General features: G+C 41.2%; 1 protein-coding gene across 9 annotated transcripts in view; it reads left to right on the forward strand.

Moving 5' to 3' along the window:
- LOC130911219 (roundabout homolog 2-like) overlaps nucleotides 1–19,016 on the forward strand; it is an 800,091-nt gene that overhangs the window by 324,521 nt on the left and 456,554 nt on the right. Inside the window, exon 1 of one of the 9 annotated variants that reach the window (XM_057829038.1) lies at nucleotides 10,931–11,564. The exons of the other annotated variants lie outside the window; for them this stretch is intronic. Coding sequence (XP_057685021.1) covers nucleotides 11,510–11,564 — 55 coding nt within the window. The 5' untranslated portion in view covers nucleotides 10,931–11,509. Of the gene's footprint in view, nucleotides 1–10,930; nucleotides 11,565–19,016 lie in introns of those variants that run through there. 9 annotated transcript variants of the gene reach the window in all.

A 19,016-nucleotide genomic window follows, 5' to 3' on the forward strand; every position in this document is an offset into this window, starting at 1 on the left:
GAAATTTTTGTTGACGCTTATCAATTCACAAAAACATTTTTTTTGGAACACTTACATTCTTTATTAAAGCACAAATAAACAGATAAATAACAATAATAAATCACAAAGAATGAGTTCAAATGCTGATAGAATTGAATGGAATGTAAACAGATTCAGAACACTGACTTCACCTTTCCAAAATGATTCAAAACAATTCTTAGAAAAATACCTAGATTTAATATTATAGTATATTGTATATAATAGTATTATAATAATTATTCATTGCCAATCAGACTTTTCATAAAGGTTGTCATTTTAAAGGTATTCTTAGTGTAGAATCTGAAGTATGTGGGATTAACTCCAGAAATTGTTATTTATATGACGAACATGACATGCTTTTATTTTGAAATGTTCAACGGAAGTACGCTCACTAAACCGCTAACTTATGCTTTACATTCCGCAAAAAAAAAAACACTTTTTGTCATTGCATGTGGTGTCAGTAATAGTAGTAAGAGTAATTTTTCCTTTTGCAAATGCTGTTAACCAGCGATTTTTCATGTTTGAAGTGTCATCTTTTAACAGCAAGTTTTGGACAAGGCTGCCTGTTTTATAGCCGGCTAAAGTAGGTCGTCTTTTTCCCCATTCACCTCAATGTAGCAATGCTAACGTATATAGTGTTTAATATAAATTTGTTTTCTTATTTTGTATGTCTGAACTTTAATTCTACAGCGTGTTGATGACAGAAAAGAACTGGAGTCTCATATGCTATCAGCACGCACGCACAAATGTATGTACGCACGCGCACGCAGCGATAAAACGCAGCCGTGAAAATGACCGCCCTCATTTTTATTTACCATGCGATAAATGGAATCATTGCATATCGCGACAGGCTTACCAACTTCAATAAAACATATTAGTTAGTTAGATGGACTTACAATCTCCTGTCGTTATCATTCACGGCCGACGTGCAGCCAAGCTTGGCATTGAAGAGACAGGACACAACAGTGTACCCTCCTTTGTTTCTTTAAAAATAAGTCGATTTTTTGGACTCTCTGGTGCGCTTTTTTGGCTTTGTGCCGATTTCCCCGCTTGCATACCGAGCGTCAGACATTCTGAACTTTCCACGCATATATTTTTTTAACCCTTCATTAACCGTCGACGGGATGTTGTGCTCGTCGACGGATTTACGTCATCGTTTACGTCGACAATGTCGACTAGTCGGGACAGCTCTAGTTAATTGTTTTTTCAAGGCACCTTTTTATTGATAATTCCTTCTAAATATTTACAATTGTGGTTGCCCACAGCTTTCATTAATAACATCTCTATTTGACTCACAAGATGACCAAAGACAAATGCGTATAGCCGACTGAAAATTGCTAGCTGCTGACTAACAAACTTTGGAGCAACTTTGTTGGCCTTAGTAGAACAAGCTGCAACATGCCACTGTGGAAACTTAACAGAGGAATCCTTGTATGCTTGTCAGAGCTGTTATTAAAGGCCACAGAAGTGGTTCCTCTCGCCAAAGCCGCCACTGTCATGTTGTTGCTCTTGTGTGTTCTTTATTGGGAGAGGATGATTTTCACAGCACAGCCCGGAGCAAAACCTCTTTGACTGCGGGGGTCTTTGTTCGACAGTATAAATCATAGCATAGCCACATCTAAGCATCTCAGTGCTGCTTCTGAAGCTCTTTGTCTGCGTTGACTTTTTTTTTTTTTAAGGGGCCTGAGCATAAAAGTGTGAGGGACCCTATTGGAATTGCCTCATTTGTAATTACTAAAACTCCTTTGGGGGGGCTAAGTCCATTAATAACTTGCATAGTTGTGGTCAACTACTAATGAATTAAGCAATTTGTGTATTTTTCCTTTTTTTTTTTTTTTTTTTTTGCCTCTTGAACTTATCCCTAAATGATCTTAAAACTGGCAAAACCTTGTCTAATTAGGGAAGTACAATGGTGGCAAGATACAGTGGGGCAAATAAATATTTAGTCATTCACTAATTGTGCCAGGTCTCCCACTTGAAAATATTAGAGAGGCCTGTAATTGTCAACATGGGTAAACTTCAACCATGAGAGACAGAATGTGGGAAAAAATCAGAAAATCACATTGTTTGATTTTTTTAATAATTTATTTGCAAATCATGGTGGAAAATAAGTATTTGGTCTATTCCAAAAGTTCATCTCAATACTTTGTTATGTACCCTTAGTTGGCAATTATGGAGGCCAAACGTTTTCTGTAACTCTTCACAAGCTTTTCACACACTGTTGCTGGTATTTTGGCCCATTCCTCCATGCAGATCTCCTCTAGAGCAGTGATGTTTTGGGGCTGTCGTTGGGCAACACGGACTTTCAACTCCCTCCTCACACCGTGGCATCAAAACGATAACAATAACGGGGAGCAAAAATCCCAGAACCACACGGGGGGACCAAGTGAATGACCTACAGAGAGCTGGGACCACAGTAACAAAGGCTACTATCAGTAACACAATGCGCCGCCAGAGACTCAAATCCTGCACTGCCAGACGTGTCCCTCCTGCTCAAGAAAGTACTCGTCCAGGCCCGTCTGCGGTTTGCTAGAGAGCATTTGGATGATCCAGAAGAGGACTGGGAGAATGTGTTATGGTCAGATGAAACACAAATAGAACTTTTTGGTAGAAACACAGGTTTACGTTTTTGGAGGAAAAAGAATACTGAATTGCACCATACCAACTGTGAAGCATGGGGGTGGAAACTTGCTTTGGGGCTGTTTTTCTGCAAAGGGACCAGGACGACTGATCTGTGTAAAGGAAAGAATGAATGGGGCCACGTATCGAGAGATTTCGAGTGAAAATCTCCTTTCATCAGCAAGGGAATTGAAGATGAGACGTGAATGGGTCTTGCATGACAATGATCCCAAACACACAGCCAGGGCAACAAAGGAGTGGCTTCGTAAGAAGCATTTCAAGGTCCTGGAGTGGCCTAGCCAGTCTCCAGATCTCAACCCCATAGAAAATCTATGGAGGGAGTTAAAAGTCCGTGTTGCCCAACGACAGCCCCAAAACATCATTGCTCTAGAGGAGATCTGCATGGAGGAATGGGGCAAAATACCAGCAACAGTGTGTGAAAAGCTTGTGAAGAGTTATAGAAAACGTTTGGCCTCCGTTATTGCTAACAAAGGGTACATAACAAAGTATTGAGATGAACTTTTGGTATTGACCAAATACTTATTTTCCACCATGATTTGCAAATAGATTATTTAAAAATCAAACAATGTGATTTTCTGTTTTTTTTCCCACATTCTGTCTGTCAGGGTTGAGGTTTACCACATTAAAAATTACAGGCCTCTCTAATATTTTCAAGTGGGAGAACTTGCTCAATTAGTGGTTGACTAAATACTTATTTGCCCCACTGTATGTTTAAGGCTACATCTACACTAGGACGGATAATTTTTTGCCTTGTAATTCGGAAAATATTTTATAACTGTCCGCACTATGTCTATGGTGCATTTATAAACGAGGGTGGCCATATTTTGATTTTCCAACAAAGAAGACAATCAGCCCCAAGATGGTTGAATTTTACTCGAAGTTCACTCAAAGATGCCTATCACTTTAATATAGTTAAAATGTGCCTCCTCCATCTGGATAGAAAAATTCACCATTATAATCCATCCATCCATCCATCCATTATCTTCCGCTTGTTCCGGGGTCGGGTCGCGGGGGCAGCAGCTTTAACAGGGAAGCCCAGACTTCCCTCTCCCCAGCCACTTCAACCAGCTCCTCCGGCGGGATCCCAAGGCGTTCCCAGGCCAGCCGAGAGACATAGTCTCTCCAGCGTGTCCTGGGTCGTCCCCGGGGCCTCCCGCCGGTGGGACATGCCCGGAACACCTCTCCAGGGAGGCGTCCGGGAGGCATCCGAACCAGATGCCCGAGCCACCTCAGCTGGCTCCTCTCTACGCGGAGGAGTAGCGGCTCAACGCCGAGTCCCTCCCGGATGACCGAGCTTCTCACCCTATCTCTAAGGGAGAGCCCGGACACCCTGCGGAGGAAACTCATTTCGGCCGCTTGTATCCGGGATCTTGTTCTTTCGGTCACGACCCAAAGCTCGTGACCATAGGTGAGGGTAGGAACGTAGATCGACTGGTAAATCGAGAGCTTTGCCTTTCGGCTCAGCTCCTTCTTCACCACTACGGACCGGTGCAGAGTCCGCATTACTGCAGACGCCGCACCGATTCGCCTGTCGATCTCCCGCTCCCTCCTACCGTCACTCGTGAACAAGACCCCAAGATACTTGAACTCCTCCACTTGGGGCAGGATCTCATCCCCGACCCGGAGAGGGCACTCCACCCTTTTCCGACTGAGGACCATGGTCTCGGATTTGGAGGTGCTGATCTTCATCCCAACTGCTTCACACTCAGCTGCGAACCGCTCCAAGTGAGAGTTGGAGGTCACGGCTTGATGAAGCCAACAGCACTAAATCATCTGCAAAAAGCAGAGATTCAATGCTGAGGGCACCAAACCGGACCCCCTCAACGCTTCGGCTGCGCCTAGAAATTCTGTCCATAAAAATTATGAACAAAATCGGTGACAAAGGGCAGCCTTGGCGGAGTCCAACCCTCACTGGGAACGAATTCGACTTACTGCCGGCAATGCGGACCAGACTCTGACACCGGTCGTACAGGGACCGAACAGCCCTTACCAAGGGGCTCGGTACCCCGTACTCCCGGAGCACCCTCCACAGGATTCCCCTAGGCACACGGTCGAACGCCTTCTCCAAATCCACAAAACACATGTAGACTGGTTGGGCGAACTCCCATGCACCCTCGAGGACCCTGCCGAGGGTGTAGAGCTGGTCCACTGTTCCACGGCCGGGACGAAAACCACACTGCTCCTCCTGAATCCGAGATTCGACCTCCCGACGGACCCTCCTCTCCAGCACCCCTGAATAGACTTTACCGGGGAGGCTGAGGAGTGTGATTCCTCTATAATTGGAACACACCCTCCCTCCCATCCCTCACCTTTCGGCAAAATTCGCCATTTTGAAGTAAAAAAGGGTGACCTACGTGAATTGTGTACATCCGAGGAGAACATTTTTAGGGGCAGGGGTTGTAAGTCCATCTAACTAACTAACTAACGACATGTTTTATTGAAGTTGCTAAGCCTGTCGCGACATGCAATGAGTCCATTTATCGCAAGGTAAATAAAAATGAGGGCGGCAGTTTTCACGGCTGCGTTTTATCACCGCGTGCGTGCATACATTTGTGTGTGCGTGTAGATGACATATGAGACTCCAGTTGTTGTGTCTAGATGTTTAATGGTCAACAACACGCCATAGAATTGCAGTTCACACATATAAAATAAGGAAACACATCTATATTAAACACTGTAAACGTTAGCATTGGGACACTGAGACTAATGGGGAAAAAAAGACGACTTACTTTAGCCTGCTATAAAACATTGGCAGTCTTTTCCAAAACGCAAACTTGCGGTTTAAAGGTGACACATGAAAAATCGCTGGTTAACAGCATTTGCGAACGAAAAAAAAGAAAAAAAAAACAAAACAAAAAACTAAATCTATTAGTGACACCACAAGCAATGATGAAAAGTGTTTTTTGCAGAGTGTAAAGTTGTTAGCGAACGTACTTCCGGTGAACATTTCAAAATAAATACACGTCACGTTTGTCATATAAATAACGATTTATATGACAAATTGGTAAAAAAAAAAAAAAAATTAGTAGTCGACTAATTGTAAAAATAGTCGGCTGACTAATCGGGAGAAAATTAGTTTGGGACAGCGCTACTGGAACATATTTCCTCCACACCCTTCTCACCTTTTTCACCCCTGACCCATTTTCATGCCTGACTGACACACACACACACACACACACACACACACACACACACAATGAGTTGCCACAGCAACTGTTTAACAAGTTAAATGATGATTGACGCATGCGGCGCTTTTGAAGTCAGTGACTCTGGCAAGATGAAACACATCTGTCAATCATCATTAAATTTAATGAGCACCTCCAATGTACGTGCACTACCTGATGAACAAAGAGCAGGGAGAGAGAGGGAGGGAGCGAGAGTGAGACTACGCGATTGGCTCGGGTCAGCTCATCTGTATTTATTTTTTTAATTGAAAATTGATGGACAGAGGGCGCGAAGTTTGAAGTGCAAAGTAGTGAGGGATAACTGTAATTTTTCCTCTGCATTTTTGGGCCATTTTTCATTTTTAATTTTGCCGTTTTACAAACACCACAACAGATTTTATAGATACAAAAATCAGCTGATTGAAGGGCTCTTATTTACCCAATGACTATATGTTCTACTAATCAGTGGTGCCCGTTGAGAAAGCTAATACAAGTAACAATTTTTTATGACCACAAACGCCTTTTTAGCTCCACCCTTAAAGCAACACTTGGTGACTTTTAGGTTTTAGTCGATTTCAGTGAAGCTGGTGGACAAATGCGGTAGTGTTTTGCCTTAAGGAAGACTGTGTTTCCCATGAGGAGCAGCGCACACCCGCATAGTGTCTTAAAATCATGATGGTCGCCTGCAGATGGATTAAACGTTTGTTTCCAGCAGCTGTGTGAAGGATGAAAAGGAATGAATGAATGAATGAATGAATGAATGAATGAATGAATGAATGGAATTTTGTTGTCATCATCATCGGTATCATTGACAATCATTGACAATTACAAAATGTGATATGATTTGCCCGAAGGAACCGAAGAAGAAGACAAGGGCGGATGGGATGAAGCATATGCTTATCAGTTTCCCGTCCCCCATACAACTAAAGACGCACATTCAGGCATGGTGTGGTATTTACAGTTATCCAGCTATTGTAGTCAGCTGGTCAAGACTCGTAATAGCTTGACTGCAATCCGAGACCCAGGTGTTGGCTATTTTCCCAGCTTTCTTAAGTTGACGTGTTTTTCTTGCAATTTCGGCGACTCAAGTTGTCATTCAAAAAAATCTTCGACCCTTTCAGGTGGCGGTGCTGGTTAAGCAGGGCAGTCTTGGTCTTGTGGTCTGCCAGCTTCATGAGCACCGTCGCCGGTACTCTCCCCCCAGATGGGAGCAGAAGGCAGCGACGGATGTCCAGCGGTTCCATGTTTATTTCATACTCTTTCAGCTTAGCAATTGCCAGTTGCGCCACTGTGTCCCCTGGGCCAGGCGTCAGTTGTAATCCAGAAATGATGAGCTCATTTGCGCGTCGGCACTGGTCGAGATCATCAGCCAAAATTTCCAGTCTCTTGATGCGAACATCTCTCTCCTCAACCGTCTGCTTGAGTTTCTCGTTTTCAGCGCGAATTAACTGGAGCTCTCTGACAATTTCTTGATTCTGGTTTTGGGCCAGTCAAGGAGACCTCCAACTTCTGTATGGAGGATTTTATTTCATCGAAGTCTCCAGGTTTCACCAACTTCTGTATGGAGGATTTTATTTCATCGAAGTCTCCAGGTTTCAAATTCTTTGGAGCCATACTGGGAGTCGAGCTTGCTGGCCCTGAGCGCTTATCGGTTAAGATAAGAGTGCTTCAGGAGCTCAGAGAGTGAATCTGTACACGGTGAAGGCTGAGCAGCGAGAATAAGGTAATGAATCTAATTGTGGCTAAACAATAGCATGTGACCGTGTGGCTAATCCCCCTATCCTACCCAAACTCTTCAGCGCTGATGAGTTCGGTTGGGGGGAGTGGTGGGGGGCATCAACCCAGCGAGTGAAAGCTGGGCCAATGTTTATTCTGTATAACCTGGTAGCCGCCCTTTTTTTTCCTCCTCAGACAAAACTTTTTGTCTCTGTTACTCTGCCATCTTAGCAGAATTTGCACGAAAGCGTTAGCATCAACTTCCGTCTTTATAATAAATGGGGAAAAGGTGAAGTAACGTATGCTGTAAAGTAGTCAGCACATTTGTAGTTTTTTTTTTTTCTGTGGCAGGGTTCCTGCCACCCTCCTCAAAGTTAATTAGTATCGGTGAAAGTGATATAGACCCCTTCAAGATATAAAAGAGTGTCGTTCGATTAGCTGTCAGTCGTCATATCATCACAAATGTGATGAAAATATTTTATAAAGGTTGAAAAGTTACCTAGTGTTGCTTTAAAGACTTTTTTTTTTTTAGTTGTTGTAGTTGTAGTGAATAAAGGTGTCCTGTTGTGTATTTCTACATGTTTGTTTCAATAATAAGGTATATCATTTAACTATCAAATAACACCTCAACCATTAGGTTGAAAAATGAAAATGCAAAATGTTTGAATATTTTTGTCGTGTTCAAGGCCACCTCCCATTTCAGAATTGCAGCAATATTATTGCTAAGATGAAAGCCAAACATCTTCATTTTCATCACGTCTTGACTATTTTATGGCTAATCCATTGTGGTGGTGCTTTAAGGCAAAATCATTTAGGGGAAATCCATTATGTTGCTCAACAAGGTCACTGAAATATTCAAAACAGCTCTCAGTGTGATGCAGTGCAGCTCTACACCACAACGACAATAATAAACCTAATGCTAAGCTCGAACTGAACATTCATATTTTCATGAATATTTCTTTTTTTAAAAAGATCATTTATATAGTTTGTATAGTATGGAGGGGCGGCCTTGGGGGTTGTTGCTAATCTCACCAGTAGGGGGAGCTCAAAGTTCACTATCATGAGGAGGAGGTTGCTGGGCAGACCACATGCACCGCAGCCCTTCCCTTTTTCCTCCTTCCTCCCCCCTTCCTTCCCTCTCTGTGAACCTCAACAGCTTGTGTCACAACTGCTGCCTCAGTGTGTCAGTGCCAGCCATAAAGAATCATTAGAATAACGAGAATACTTTAGATTGAAATCCCATTGCATTGTTTTGGCATGGTTCTATTATTACTATTTTTTAAGGGGTGCGGGGTACAGAGGGAGGCTCTCTCTGGTCAGTCAAGTCATTAATTATTAATAATTCAAGATGTGCACATGATGAACAACATTATCACATGATAAACCGGTTTACATTAGCGCTAAAAAACTACTTTAAAAGCCAAATTTGATCTTTATTGTAGTGTTCAGGCCCAAATGTAGTGTCCACAGCAAATGATCACTTCATATCAAACAAAAACAAAAAACAATTAGAAGAAGCAATGGTGCAAAAATACGGCTTTTATTCTTAAAACATTTCAAGGACATGTGTCTGAGTAAAATTGTATTTTCCCCTCTTTGTTTTGTTCTATAATTCCACTGCTGAAAACACACACCCACATTCCAAGGTGTCGCTTTTTCACTCTAAAAAACAATTGGGTTAGTTCTTTATATGAAAAAGGGATTGACTGGCGTTTTGGATTATTTGGAACCAAATTCTGATCACGTTTTGACCAGAAATTTGGTTGATAATAACACAAATTTGTTAGCTCTTAACCCAAATGTTGGGGGGTGGGGGTTAATTAATCCAAGTTGTAGTTGGTTATTTTTTGACAAGCAGTTTGGTTGAAATTAACCCAAAATGGGTTATTAAAACCCGTTTAGGGGTTGGCATTAAAATGGATTATGGTCAAGGACGTAGGTTTGCATAGGGACGGTAGGGACATAACACTACCAACTTTCCAGGATGCTCAAATTGTCCCCACTGACTTTTAAGCAACCTTGTTTGCATTATATAATGAGTTCAGTTATATAGATAATTTAGATCATCTTCCCATATGTTGTACGGATAGAATTGAACCTACCCTTATTAAGTGAATTGTTTTGATTATGTTCAGACTTAAATTTAACCCTTTATCACTTGCTTAATGTTTTCCGAAATTTCCAGGTTCGCGGTGAATCAGTAACAAGCACACTTTTGCAAAATAGACAATGTTTATTGATTAGAAAATGCAGAATAAATGAGATTTGATTACAATCCCACAAAAGCAAGCAAACAAGTATCAAAAACAAGCATTACAAGGGTAACGATGACGCTAGATCGAGTTTGTCAATCCCAGAATCCCCGCGAAACCGTTAAAGCACAACCAGGTGTTCCTTTAGCAATGAAAATCGCTTACCGTGACAAATGAGCGGAACCCAATGCGCCGGTAAGGCGGCGAAGGAACAAAGCCAGGCGATCCGTACGTGACCCGCTGGCGGACTTCCTTCGCCGCCTTACCGGAGCGTTGGCTCCCGCTCGTTTGTCACGGTAAGTGATTTGGATGTGGAGGTGGGGAACACACCACTAATTTTGCTGCTGAAAGTCTGACCTGCATCAGAGTTAGCATCACATTAAACTGTGTGAATTTTCTAATGTGCAAAAATCGAGTAGGAAGCTGCTTAGAGATAAGTGTCCTCGTGTATGTGTTTTCTACGTTAACGTTAATTAAATTGCGAGAAATGTAGCGATTTGAAGTTTATTTATGTGATCTTAAAGCAGCCCAAAGTAGCTTTCATTTTTTTGTTGAGTTTGGCTGTGCTTGTGGACAAAAGCAGTAGTGTTTTACCTGAAAGAAGACTGCATTTTCTTGCTAATAAAATCTAGACATTTATTCTGGAAGTTTTCAAAATGTTTATTTAGTAGTTTGAAAAAATGTTTGAATCAAACAGTGTATCACCTGAACCAATACATATGAAATTTAGTATAGTATGTATGTAGTATGGAAATCAATTGATTTATTTTGCATTGATCATTTAGCTTATCAATTAATTAGGTTCATATTTGTGAGAAATGTAGCCCTGACACCCTTTCACCCAATCTGTTTGGTCTTATTAATGTCCCATCCCCAGCAAAAAGTGTAGGTCATGCTATTATATAGTCCCCACCAATTTTGAGACCAAAACTACGCCCTTGATTATGGTCAACAAATCATTCTACAAAATCAGCTGTAAGTAACACGTAAAACGTTTCTGAGAGTATATACAACCCTTTAAAGTCTCCTTTCCAAAGAAGATGGTCACAAAGTGGATTTATTAGTGTTAATCATCCCCCGCCCGTTACTGCTTCCCATCCCTTCCCCTGCTGGTGTGCGGGCGATGCCGGCTGCGCAAAGAGTGTGCGCGCTACGTGCGTCCAAGAAGGAGGTGTCGGCGGCACAAGGACAGGAAGATATGTTTTTGTTATTGTTGCTCTTCTGATAAGACTCACCAACACTTACCACCCTGTTTCAGCACTCTTCTCGCTCAGGAGGGATTCGTTTTCCTGTTGAAAAACTTGCTGTTGTCTTTGGGGAATGTTGCGGTTGATGCACGCGCTGTGCGTCACTGCACCCGACGTACGACGTCCGACGGCAGTAAGGTGTCCGGGGCGCGTGTGACGAGTGGAGCTGAAGAAGTGCATAAGCGATCGCGGTGCCTTGAGTGGACTTTTTCCAGTGGTTTGCAGGGCTCGCAGGACCCCGTGAGTATCTGGACCGAAACGGGACTCACAACCCGAGAGAGACGTGACTTGAGAGGAACGAGCCCTAGTAGCCGGATGACCTACTTTTTTCATGGATCATTTCGTTTTTTGAGGACACTAACTGTCGTTTTGTCATTTTTCACTCGGAATAAATCCACGCATTGTTAATTCCCCCCTACTGTTCAAGATTGGAGGAATTGCGCGCCAATCGTGGATGTTTTAATATGCTAGAATGAGTCCACTCGCGTTCATCCTGGTGGGTGGATTATTGTGCTTTCAAGTGGATGGTAAGTTAAACACGTGTTTTTTTTGTTTTGTTTTTGTTTTGTTTTTAAACCCAAGGCTACTTAGAGACAACTATTGGTTTTGCTTAATGTCTAAAAGTTTGTAGTTCTCCCTTGTAAAATGAGACACCATGTATGAAATAACCAAATTCTTCCATAACTCAAATGACAAAATCAGAATTTTGCATTCAATCGTATTTTTCAAGGTTAAAGTAATAATTCTATTATAAAAGTCAAAAAGTGATGTATATGATTATACTAAAGTGACAGAATGGACTTGAAAATAATCAAATTTAAAAGAAAAACTCTAAGCAAAAACAATAACTTTTTGACTTTGTCATGCAGGGCCAACATTTTAAAATTAAAACATGAATATAAAGTGTAACTGCTGTTGAATATGATGATGATGATGGTGATGGTGGTGGTGGTGGTAGTGAAATGCAAAAGAAGGTTGTTTGAACCTGTTGTGAATACTGCATGGATTTCCACTATTCGAGAATACACTGTACACTGTTTGGTCAATATCACTTTGCCTCTGGGATATGAGCATATACAGTTTTTCTGGTATTTGAATTATAATAAAATTGAAAGCACCTCTCTGAAATCTGGATGGGCTCACGGTGGAATGAAGGCGTTGTCAACTGCTGGTGATATGTGCCGTAGACTGCTATGTGATTTCATGGAAAGAACCTGTGACTATGAGGCTTGATTTTGGCCAAATTTGTCCCAAGTGGTTGTTTCCTCAAATTATTATCAACTATAAACAGCTAATTGAATTTTGTTTCAAATCTTCCATGGTCTTTGTACTGATAACCCTGCCAAAAATCCACCCATGTTGGCTTTTGAACCAGCAACCCCATGACTAGAACACAATAAATGCATCAAAACCTTATCCCCTCTGAGTCAAAATGGATTGGACGACCATCGCTGTCGATGGCAGGCAATGATAAAAACTGGAAGGCTGACTCAATGGCTTTGAGGTTTTTCTACTTTCTGGTGAGGTGATTCATCTTTTAAGTATATGAAATTGTTTATATTCTCAGCCGGTGGAATTAAGGCGGTGCCTATTTGTTTACTCCGTCGTGATTCACGCTTTACCGAGACCTTAAGGGAATGAAACCATGACTCACACAGGTGGTCTGAATGACGTCGACAGCGGGTTTTATTGCTTTTTAAAGACTTTGAAGTCACATTGAGTCAACTTTATCGCCAGCAGCACCTTGTTGCACAAACACCTGCTTTCAAAGAGTCCAAATAGCTGGTCAGGCGCTTCTGTTCATACAAGCCAACGGTTCATGCAAAGTTTTTTTGTTGTACATTGAATGCAAAATCCCGCTACCCGTCAACGGCTGCTTTTGTTCATCGCAGCTGCTTCTACACTTGTGTTTGTTACGATAAAGATGGATTAAGGAATGTTTCTGTCTTTTGTCTACGGAGTCCCCAAAAACTCTAGATGCAGGATGCTCTCGGATATTTCGGTTAATCCTAACCCAAAAAAATTTGCATAGGGCAATAGGGCTCAGAAATACAGTATAGGAGACCCACCCTCTCTTGTACTTTTTCTCGGGGTTCTTAGTGCTGGGCCACCGGTTGCTAAGCAGTGGGCCTATGGCATTGCTCGTCACGGTGGATCTTCCTAATCACGTGCCCCCTCTCCACTCCACCCCCTTCCATCCTTTTTTTAGAGGTAATCTGAGGGGTCTTTGGGAGGGGCTTTCCCCTCTAAGAGTCCACTTAGGCAGACAAAAAAGGGGTCTGGAGTTGTATTCTCCAACAACAAAGCCAAGGCTTGTGAATGGCGTCAGGCGCTGTGATTAACACACGGGGCGAGAAAAGGTGAGCGAGAGATGTTGTTGTGACTCAAGAAGGGGGTGTACATTGTAAATTAATGGGTAGGGGCGGGGCTTATACATCGTCAGACGTTATCCATGGATGCTACGTAAGAGACGTTACGTTTAGGATACGCACGTTAGTTGTGTTATAGTCAGGTTTCGCTTCACTTGTTAATTCTTCGCTGTCATTGGCGGCAATATTGAATGAACGCTTACTGCCAGTCAAAATGAATTCAACTTGGGGTGTAAATCACCAATTTCATGAAAATACGATTAGGGCTGCAGCTGTCGATTATTTTAGTAGTCGATTAATCGATAAATTAGTTAGTTCGAATAATCGAGTAATATGAAATCAAATATGAAAATACCTGAGCTGAGCCTCAAACAGTATAAAAAAAACATAAAATAAATGAGGATCTAAGTACCACAAAAGAACAATTGCCCAACTTACATAGCAAAAGTCAGCTATCTTAAATGCTATAAAATGCTTTTTTTTTTTTTTTTTTTGCAATTCTCTTAACAAATGGTTCAAACACATATTTTAACAAATGGTTCAAACACATATTTTCCAAAAAAAAAAAAAAAAAAGAGGCTAAATATACCTATAAACTAAATTACGAATGCATTAAAAAACATTAGCTCAAACAAAAAAAACAGCGTATGTTGGTCTTAACAGGGAGCAGCTGGATTCAGCCATGTGAAATGAGTTATGTCATATTCACTGTTGCCACTACAGGGCAGCGTATCCACCCAAATCAATAAAACTAAATGCAAGCACTTTCAAAAGAAACCATTGCAACGCCACTTTAATTAAACAAATACTTGAAGCAGCAAAATTTAATGCAAATCTTTTCTCTAATTGAATTATTGAGTTAATCGATTAAGTTTTGCAACACTAGATACGATACAATATAGGTTATTTGGGTGAAGCATTATTTGCCGATATTACAAAGTCTGTCGTGATTTGATTTCGTCCATCAGATGATATGATGTTAACATGTTCTGCAATTTCAACATTTCATCTGACAATTTTGAGAATTCCACTTCTAAAAGATGATGCTGTTGATCAATTTTTGCAGTTAATTCCTGCATTGCTTAGCCAAGCGATGTATTGATCCAGATGGATGTATCGTTAGATTCGTTTCACCCCTGAATTTGACGTCTATCCTTTTCAATGGCAAAAAAGTGTGACAAGTGCACATTCTCGCTGAGAGCTAAAGTAATCCAGTATCTACTTCTAGGACTCCATTAGTCGGTAGCTGTTGAGTTCCTTTCTCAGGTGGATAAGAGCCTGCTCTTATGACCTTGTGGCTGTGCTATTCCGGGCCTCTCATGACGTCATGCTGACAGATGCTGAAAGTGGGAAACCTGCACTTTTCAGATAAATAACTGTGGATGTAGGTCTTTTGCGGCCTCGGCAGTCCATGGCCCCCACCCGACCGCCTTGGCAGCTAAGGTTGCGGTTTCACGGTTGTTTTCAGAGAAACTGTAATCCACAAGAGTCTATGGGGAAGTATGTGGTTGCAGAGCCTAATCAAATGTTATAATTAATAGGGGTATGACAAAATATCGAAATGGTGATATATCGCGATACTTTGTATCCCAAAAGGTTATTGATATGCTCCTGCCAAGAATCGAGATATCGTTTTAAATAGGTGTCAATGTCTAAAATAAATAAAAATGAACCAGCAAGTTGCCACCAAAATCTTCCACCATTATAGGCTAGGTTCATACTACAGGTGTTAATGCACAAATTTTTGCCATATCTGTTTTTTTGGCGTGCCCGTTCAGACTGACTTTGTCCATTGAGACCATTCAAGTATCACACATGTGCACTAATTCACAGTCCGAGATGCGCTTAGCAAAGAGACCCGCATGCACAGAAGCATAAAACAAATTACACATGTGACATGCTAGCTGTATGTCATTCCAGAGTTATCATATTTTGATTTCCAAAAAGAGGACACCAATAACAGACATTAATAATCACCGTTTAGTCTTATATTCAAAGTTTATATGGACTGATAGAACGCATACACGCACACACATGAGCCTTGACGTGTGTGCGTGAAATGACGGTTGTGCGTCAGTTTGCCCCGACTGGGCATTGGGCGCACAGAATGAAATTCGAAAATTGTAAGGCTTATTCTTTTCTTCATTTTATTTTTTTATGACTGTGGTCAAGCCCGCTTCGTGCTTAAAAGCAGAGTTCAAGCTAGGCGCTAATGCCTACATGGCTGCCGTCCTCCGTGCCTCTTTTTCTTTGCTGACGTAATTGCTGCATGAATTCCGATTTGGGAATCTTGACAGTTCAGACCGCCAGTCACGTTCTGAAAAAATGTGGCCCAGATCAGATTTGAACCACTAACAAAAGTGACTCAGATCGGATTCGAAATGGTCCACTTCTATGTGACTTGTTCCGTTCGGACCGTCAAGTTAATGCCTAACTCGAGTCGGAAAAACACGAAAATATCGGATTCGTGCATTAAAACCTGTAGTATGAACCTAGCCATAGTGTCTCAGTTAACTCTAATGCTGCATTGACGGTACTTGACGCCCAATCCATTTGGACTGGGAACGTTCGTTCATTCGAAACCAGAGCATTCACAGTCATTCTGTCCGATTTTCAGGGCATTTACTGGCCACTTGCTGTTCAGTTTAGGGCATTTACAGGTCATTTTCTGTTGAGTTTGAGTCACTGCCTATTTATTTGGGTAATTCCCAGGTCACTTCTTGTTCTGAAACTCAAAATACACAAGAAGAGACCCACAAAATACCACAAAATCAACAGGAAGTAACTGAAAATCAACAAGTAAATGACCTTAAATGGCCCAAAATTACCTCATTTGCCTGGCATTAGCTGACACTACCGGCCAATCCTTTTGAAATGGGAGGGATGGCAGCGAATGAACGAATGTTCCCAGTTCAAATGGATTGGACGTCTACTAGTGATAGACTCATTCCAATTCACAGCAGAAGCTTGTTTTTCTATTTATTAGTTGTTTGTAGAATATCCTAGAATGATTTCCTGACCAATGTATCGCCAATCGTTGTATCGTCAGATCATTGTTATCGTGAGCTTTGTATCGCAAATGGTATCGTATCATGAGGTACTAAGAGCTTCCCACTCCTAATAATTAACGCACAAGTGGTGAACCCTATTGTTACGTTCCTTTAAAATAATTTCCCTTGATTAATATGAGCTGTGGTGCCGCAACGATTATCGATTAACTCGAGTAATTCGATTAGATAAAAGATTCAAATAAAAATTTTGCTGCTTCAAGTATTTGTTTAATTAAAGTGGCGTTGTAATGGTTTGTTTTGAAAGTGTATGCATTTACTTTTATTGATTAGGGTGGATGCACTGGTCTGTAGTAGCGACAGTGATTTAGACAGAACTCATTTAACATGGCCGAATCCAGATGCTCCCTGTTAAGACCAACATAAGCTGTTTTTGTTTGAGCTCATTTTTTTTTTTTTTTTTTATGCATTTGTAATTTAGTTTATAGGTATATTTAGCCATTTTTGTTTTGTTTTGTTTTTTTTGGATGAAAATATGTGTTTGAACCATTTGTTAAGAGCATTGTGAAAAAAAAAAAAAAAAAAAAAAGCATTTTATAGCATTTAAGCTAGTGGACTTTTGCTATGTAAGTTAGCCAATTGTTCTTCAGTTGTACTTAGCTTAGATCCTCATTTATTTATTTATTTTTTATACTGTTTGAGGCTCAGCTCAGGTATTTTATTTGTTTATGCTCCTTATCTGATTACTCGATTATTCGAACTAACTAGTTCATCGATTAATCGACTACTAAAATAATCGATAGCTGCAGCCCTAATGAGCTGTGCTATAAACAACAACATATGCATTAGCATTATTATAATAATTTTAACTGACATTACAATCAACTTCATAATAAATTAGTTGCCAAAGTACTGCAAATGAAAATGGCTGTTAGGTGTTCTCTCAGGAACAATTACACATTTTTCTGGGTTAATGTTTTCATTTCGAAAAAAGTGTCAGATTAAACCGAAAAAAGACAAAACAGGGAACCCCACACTATTCTTTTGGAAAGAAACTTGAACAGCGGTAATCGGTAACTATACATACCCCCCCAACCCACAACCAAAAATATCAACAAGAACCACAAAAAAATTTTAAACTTGTTTTCAACTTTTCAAAATAGGTCAGTTTTAACCCCCACATAACAGGCGTATTAAATATCATAGGAAAAAATGGAGAGGATGTACATTGGAAGCCAACAGTAAAATCGAATGTCATGCGAGCTTCGGATTAATGCCTCCTTGAGTCAAAGTGAGGGCCAAGGCACGACGGAGAGCCGCCGCCGTGTCTCGCTGCGCCCCAAATGTGATCGTTCTGCATCAGTGGACCGCATTTTGGCTGCGTTATCATAATGGCGGCTCATTTGCCCGAATGGGGCCGCGGTGTAATGAGGAAGGTTCATCCTGAGATCCACTGGAAACACTTGCCCCCCCTAACTGTCGGCCAAACTCTCGTCAAGACTCCCAGTGTTTATTCTTTGATTAGCATCAAAAAGTGAGCGGCGATCAAGACCAAAGACTTGGTAAAGAGGCATTTAGAGTTAAACAGGAGCAAAGCGAGTGGCGAGATGAGCAAATGAAGAGTGCGAATGAGCCTGTGCTCGGTTGGGATCAACATGAGTGGTAACACTGGGGTCTGTCAGCTCCTATGATCTGCTAATAGCCAAATCTGGCAACAGGGAGGCTCGGATTTCAGCAGCCAGCACTGGGCCTTGTTCCCGCTGTAATGATTTTACCTTTTCACAAAAGTAGAAGAAAGGGGGAAATGTCAGTGGCTTATTTCTTTGTTTTTTTTTTCCGTAGGACCGGCAAATATTGCAGGGTCGTGAACACTTTTTGCCCGCGTTTTACCTTTGCTTTATTAAGCATCAGTGAAGCATAACCCTGACATTTACAGACCAAGGAAGAAAAACAGAAATGACCTAATGCTTGCATGAGATTAGATTTTTATTTGAACATAGTCTAGTGTTTTTTTTAACAGAATACAAAAAGGAACAATTAGAATAACTCATGAGTCATGTTAGCCATGTTTAAAAGAGTAGCCGTAGATTTGATTTATGGAATCTCATTCCTCCATATTCTATCACACTTGAGCTTCGGAAATTTTAAGCAAAACAGAAGGTTTTATGGCGTCTTGGCTTTACTGTTGACTGACATCTGGCAGGTTTTTGCTGCATTGCCGTGAAAGAGAGACAAAGTCAATAAACTTTGGCAAATAGTGTGTCGCCAGAAGATAGAACGATATAGTGAGATGATGACCAAAGACTGAAACGATTATTCGATTAATTCGCGTAACTCAATTTTAAAAGTTAATCGAGGTATTTTCTCCGCCTCAAGGAATATTTTAATTTTGCCAGCTCTTAGCATGACGCTTTACGCGGTCTACTTTTAATGCGGCACAACGCGCTGACGTCACGTGCGTAGAGGACAAAAGGAGAGGCGGCAGATATATTTGATTTCAATGACGCATGAATATAGATGTTACGACGAAGAAGCTGACGAAAGCGAAGAAAAAGGCACCAAGAAAAAGCAGAAAATGTCAAAATGGTGGGAGCATTTCAAG

Source organism: Corythoichthys intestinalis, unplaced genomic scaffold (assembly GCF_030265065.1).
Source record: "Corythoichthys intestinalis isolate RoL2023-P3 unplaced genomic scaffold, ASM3026506v1 HiC_scaffold_23, whole genome shotgun sequence".
NCBI lineage: Eukaryota > Metazoa > Chordata > Actinopteri > Syngnathiformes > Syngnathidae > Corythoichthys > Corythoichthys intestinalis.